General features: G+C 40.2%; 2 protein-coding genes across 2 annotated transcripts; one reads left to right on the forward strand and one right to left on the reverse strand.

Annotated features, from left to right (window-relative positions):
• The first annotated feature begins 1148 nt into the window (after window positions 1-1148).
• LOC149173977 (uncharacterized) lies at window positions 1149-2800 on the forward strand. The gene is made up of 3 exons (XM_089422511.1): window positions 1149-1489; window positions 2386-2608; window positions 2718-2800. Exons 1-2 carry the CDS (start codon window positions 1222-1224, stop codon window positions 2427-2429), a joined length of 312 nt encoding a protein of 103 aa, XP_089278637.1. The 5' UTR covers window positions 1149-1221; the 3' UTR covers window positions 2430-2608; window positions 2718-2800.
• On the reverse strand, window positions 2053-2845 carry LOC149173978 (putative 12-oxophytodienoate reductase-like protein 2A). Its single transcript, XM_089422512.1, has 3 exons — window positions 2707-2845; window positions 2462-2602; window positions 2053-2214 (listed from the first exon to the last, which is right to left on the reverse strand). Exons 1-3 carry the CDS (start codon window positions 2733-2735, stop codon window positions 2157-2159), a joined length of 228 nt encoding a protein of 75 aa, XP_089278638.1. The 5' UTR covers window positions 2736-2845; the 3' UTR covers window positions 2053-2156.
• Between the last annotated feature and the right edge of the window lie 404 nt (window positions 2846-3249).

Raw genomic sequence — 3249 nt, forward strand, 5'->3', positions numbered from 1 at the left:
CCAAGACAGAAGAAAACTAGTATGTGTCATAGCTATGCTGGCAAGCTCTTAGTTCAAGCCAAGACAGAAGAAAACTAGTATGACCTGTTGCAATACACCTCAGGCACATTCTGGACAACAAGTGTCTGGACAACAAGTGTCTGGACAACAAGTGTGTGTGTTATAACAGGTTGTTCAGCAGAATAGCTCTTAGTTCAAGCCAAGACAGAAGAAAACTAGTATGTGTCATAGCTATGCTGGCAAGCTCTTAGTTCAAGCCAAGACAGAAGAAAACTAGTATGACCTGTTGCAATACACCTCAGGCACATTCTGGACAACAAGTGTCTGGACAACAAGTGTGTGTGTTATAACAGGTTGTTCAGCAGAATTTGACACAACTCCTTAGAATAGTGAAAAAATATGCCTAACCTAGCTAGTGGACATTCAGTTATTAAAAAAAGAAAAAAGACTACATATTCAGTGGTTCAGAGCATAACTTTCCTCCTTAAGAGTTCAGTTCTCGTTTGCAGGCATTGTTACCTCGTAGTTTTCCCAACATTGCTTCATAAAACCAATCATATAACTCCTAATCTCCCACCAACTTGATTAGGAATCACTGCGCCCTCGTCTAAGTTCATCTTATATCTTTCTACTGTGAAGTTCATAGTTTTCCCAATAGCTTTATCGGTGGTATCCAAGAAAGGCTTCAAATTACGCCTGCGAAGATTTTCCCAGAGAAAGATTTTCCAAAATTTGATAAGTTTTCGATTTTAGACTCTACGGCCATAAAATGTTCAGTACATGTGATTCCCTTAAAAAGGATTGTGAAAATGATAAATGCAGGAGCTCAATTACATGCCATATGATACTATTAAAAACTTTTTGCAAATTTCTACTATAGAAAACAGATAATCCCAATACCGAATGCTGCCCGTCCTGCACCGGTAACAGCAACCCACTTTAATTTTCAGTGAAATGGTTTGAATGTGCTTGAAATCATTACAAATTTTCTTGAGAGCCGGGGTAATTTTCAATTATGGCAAAACTAGGCTTCAGATTATATTATGATAAAAAGACGTCATGGACCATGTGGGCCCTCCCATGAACGCCACATGCCTCACCTCCTCCATGTTATACCGTGGGTCATGACCAAGCTACTACCATGGGATACTGTTGCATGAGCATGCTAGTACCTCAGCCACGTACCCAAATCTGCATGTAATCTGATGAAACCTGGGATCGATGAAACCTGTGTTAACAAATGGGGGAAAAGATCTGTCCGAGGCAAATAGCCTATTTTGCAGCGTTCATCATTCCAAGGATATGCTGGCTATGATTTCTGCTCTTACTCGAGTAGTCTGTGGGCATATCCTTCATCCCATGGAGGGCAGCACACCTCAATTAGTAGCCGAGAAGAAGAGATGCAGAGATGAGGAACAGACGATCTCATCCACCATGAATTGCGCCAAGCCGGACGATATTTCTGGTCAACACCTTACATTCTCTCCAGGTAAATAAATAGTCTCCTCATCTGTGAATTTTTTGACAGTCCTTTTAAGTTTTCATGGCCTGAATACGAATTGTAGATGAAATGAAATGAATATCTCAGAGGCTGTAAACAATTGGATCGTGCATCAGAATTGGTATAAAGTAGGAGGCAAATGGAAAGAAAAAGTAAAATATTTGTAATATATATGGTGTGTTCTATGCTACATGGAATGAAAGGGATAAAGGAAAATTAATAAACATTTGAAACAAAATAGGCTTCTAATAGCAGTAAAACGAGCCTCGAGAAGAACCAGATCTGGAAGGGAAATACGAAATTAATCTACTATATCTGGTGTCTGGTATGCTATAAGGAATGAAGAGGTGAAATAAAAATTAGAAAAACACACGAAACAAAATAGGTTTAAATTAGGTTTGTAATAGCAGAAATATAAACGCGGAAAGGAATCCGATCTTGAAAAGAAATATAAAACCTTTGTAATATCTCTGGTGTGTGCTATCTCATATGGAATTGAAGGAAGAAATTAACAAATCAAATGAGGTTTATAGGAGACCGAAAGTTGATCATGAAAAGTAACAAGATCTGTCTTCTATTCACTCATTTCCAGGAATGGAAAAAAAAAGGACAAAATTTAATCCTGTTTGCAGTCATTCCTTCACAGTGGCCTCCTTCAACCCCTCATCGGCAAGCATTTCATAGCTTCATGGGCATGAAAATTTAAAATTTCCCTGCATAAAAATTTGCCAGAATTTGTGAGAATCAGTATTGCAGCAAAATTTGCTGCATGAAAATTTACCACGCTGGATTTACAAAGGCAACATATTATCAATTCTTTTTCTGCATGAAAATTTACCACAGCATTACATAAAAGTCTTTCATTATCAATGTAATTTTTTCAGGAGAAACTGCATGCCAAAGCACTCTCGATTTATTTCATCACTGAAAGAAATGGCGTAGCTAATGAGGAGAGCGTACCCAATGGCTTGCTGCGAGACTGCGTTTGCCTCGGTGATGAGGAGGCCTCCTCTCGTGGTTCTCTGAGAATAGAACTCCACGTGGCAGGGCTGCGGGATGTTGTCGAGCGCACGACATTGAGTCATGGGAGCCAACACAACCCTGCAGGTACGTGAACATGAGTTAGTACCTGAAGCTCACTGGCTTTGCAGAAAAATTATATAAATTACTTGCTCTGAAACTAAATTTGTGACATAGTAAATTACCTGTGAGACAGATTGAATAGCGGACCCATCTGAAAAGACGAAAGGAGATGAGGACTCGGGCACGAAAGAATGACTTCAATTTAACAAACGCTCGCCTGCAATATGAATGAAATACTCTCTGCTGAACTATGATTGCTAGCAGAAGCTATTGCAAAGCATAAACAATGAAACCAGAAGGCGTCTAAGAAAAGAAGCGGAAGAGTCCGGGAAAACAATTTGGAAGTGGGAGAAGAGATGCAAGGTGTTGATATTGGGGACCGCCCTCCTGACACCTGCCGGCAGCCAAGGACACCTGCAGCTTAACACCAAAGCACAACCTTGTAACAGCCAACAGGATATAATACCTTAGGAAAGCTTGGCATACCCCGGCTGTATGACTTAACATTAAACATTAACGAATTAATGTTAGCATTAAAACGAAACCGCACACGGTCAGGGCCAGTCGATTGTGCTTAAATACGAGTTTAAGCTATGGTCCGGCCTCTTCCGCCTCGGGAAGAGGCCAAATAAGATGGCGAAGGATGGCGAAAGAATGAGTGCAAA

Source organism: Pinus tabuliformis, chromosome 4_1 (assembly GCF_031772625.1).
Source record: "Pinus tabuliformis cultivar Carrire ecotype Pingquan chromosome 4_1, CPIR1, whole genome shotgun sequence".
Taxonomy (NCBI): Eukaryota; Viridiplantae; Streptophyta; class Pinopsida; order Pinales; family Pinaceae; genus Pinus; species Pinus tabuliformis.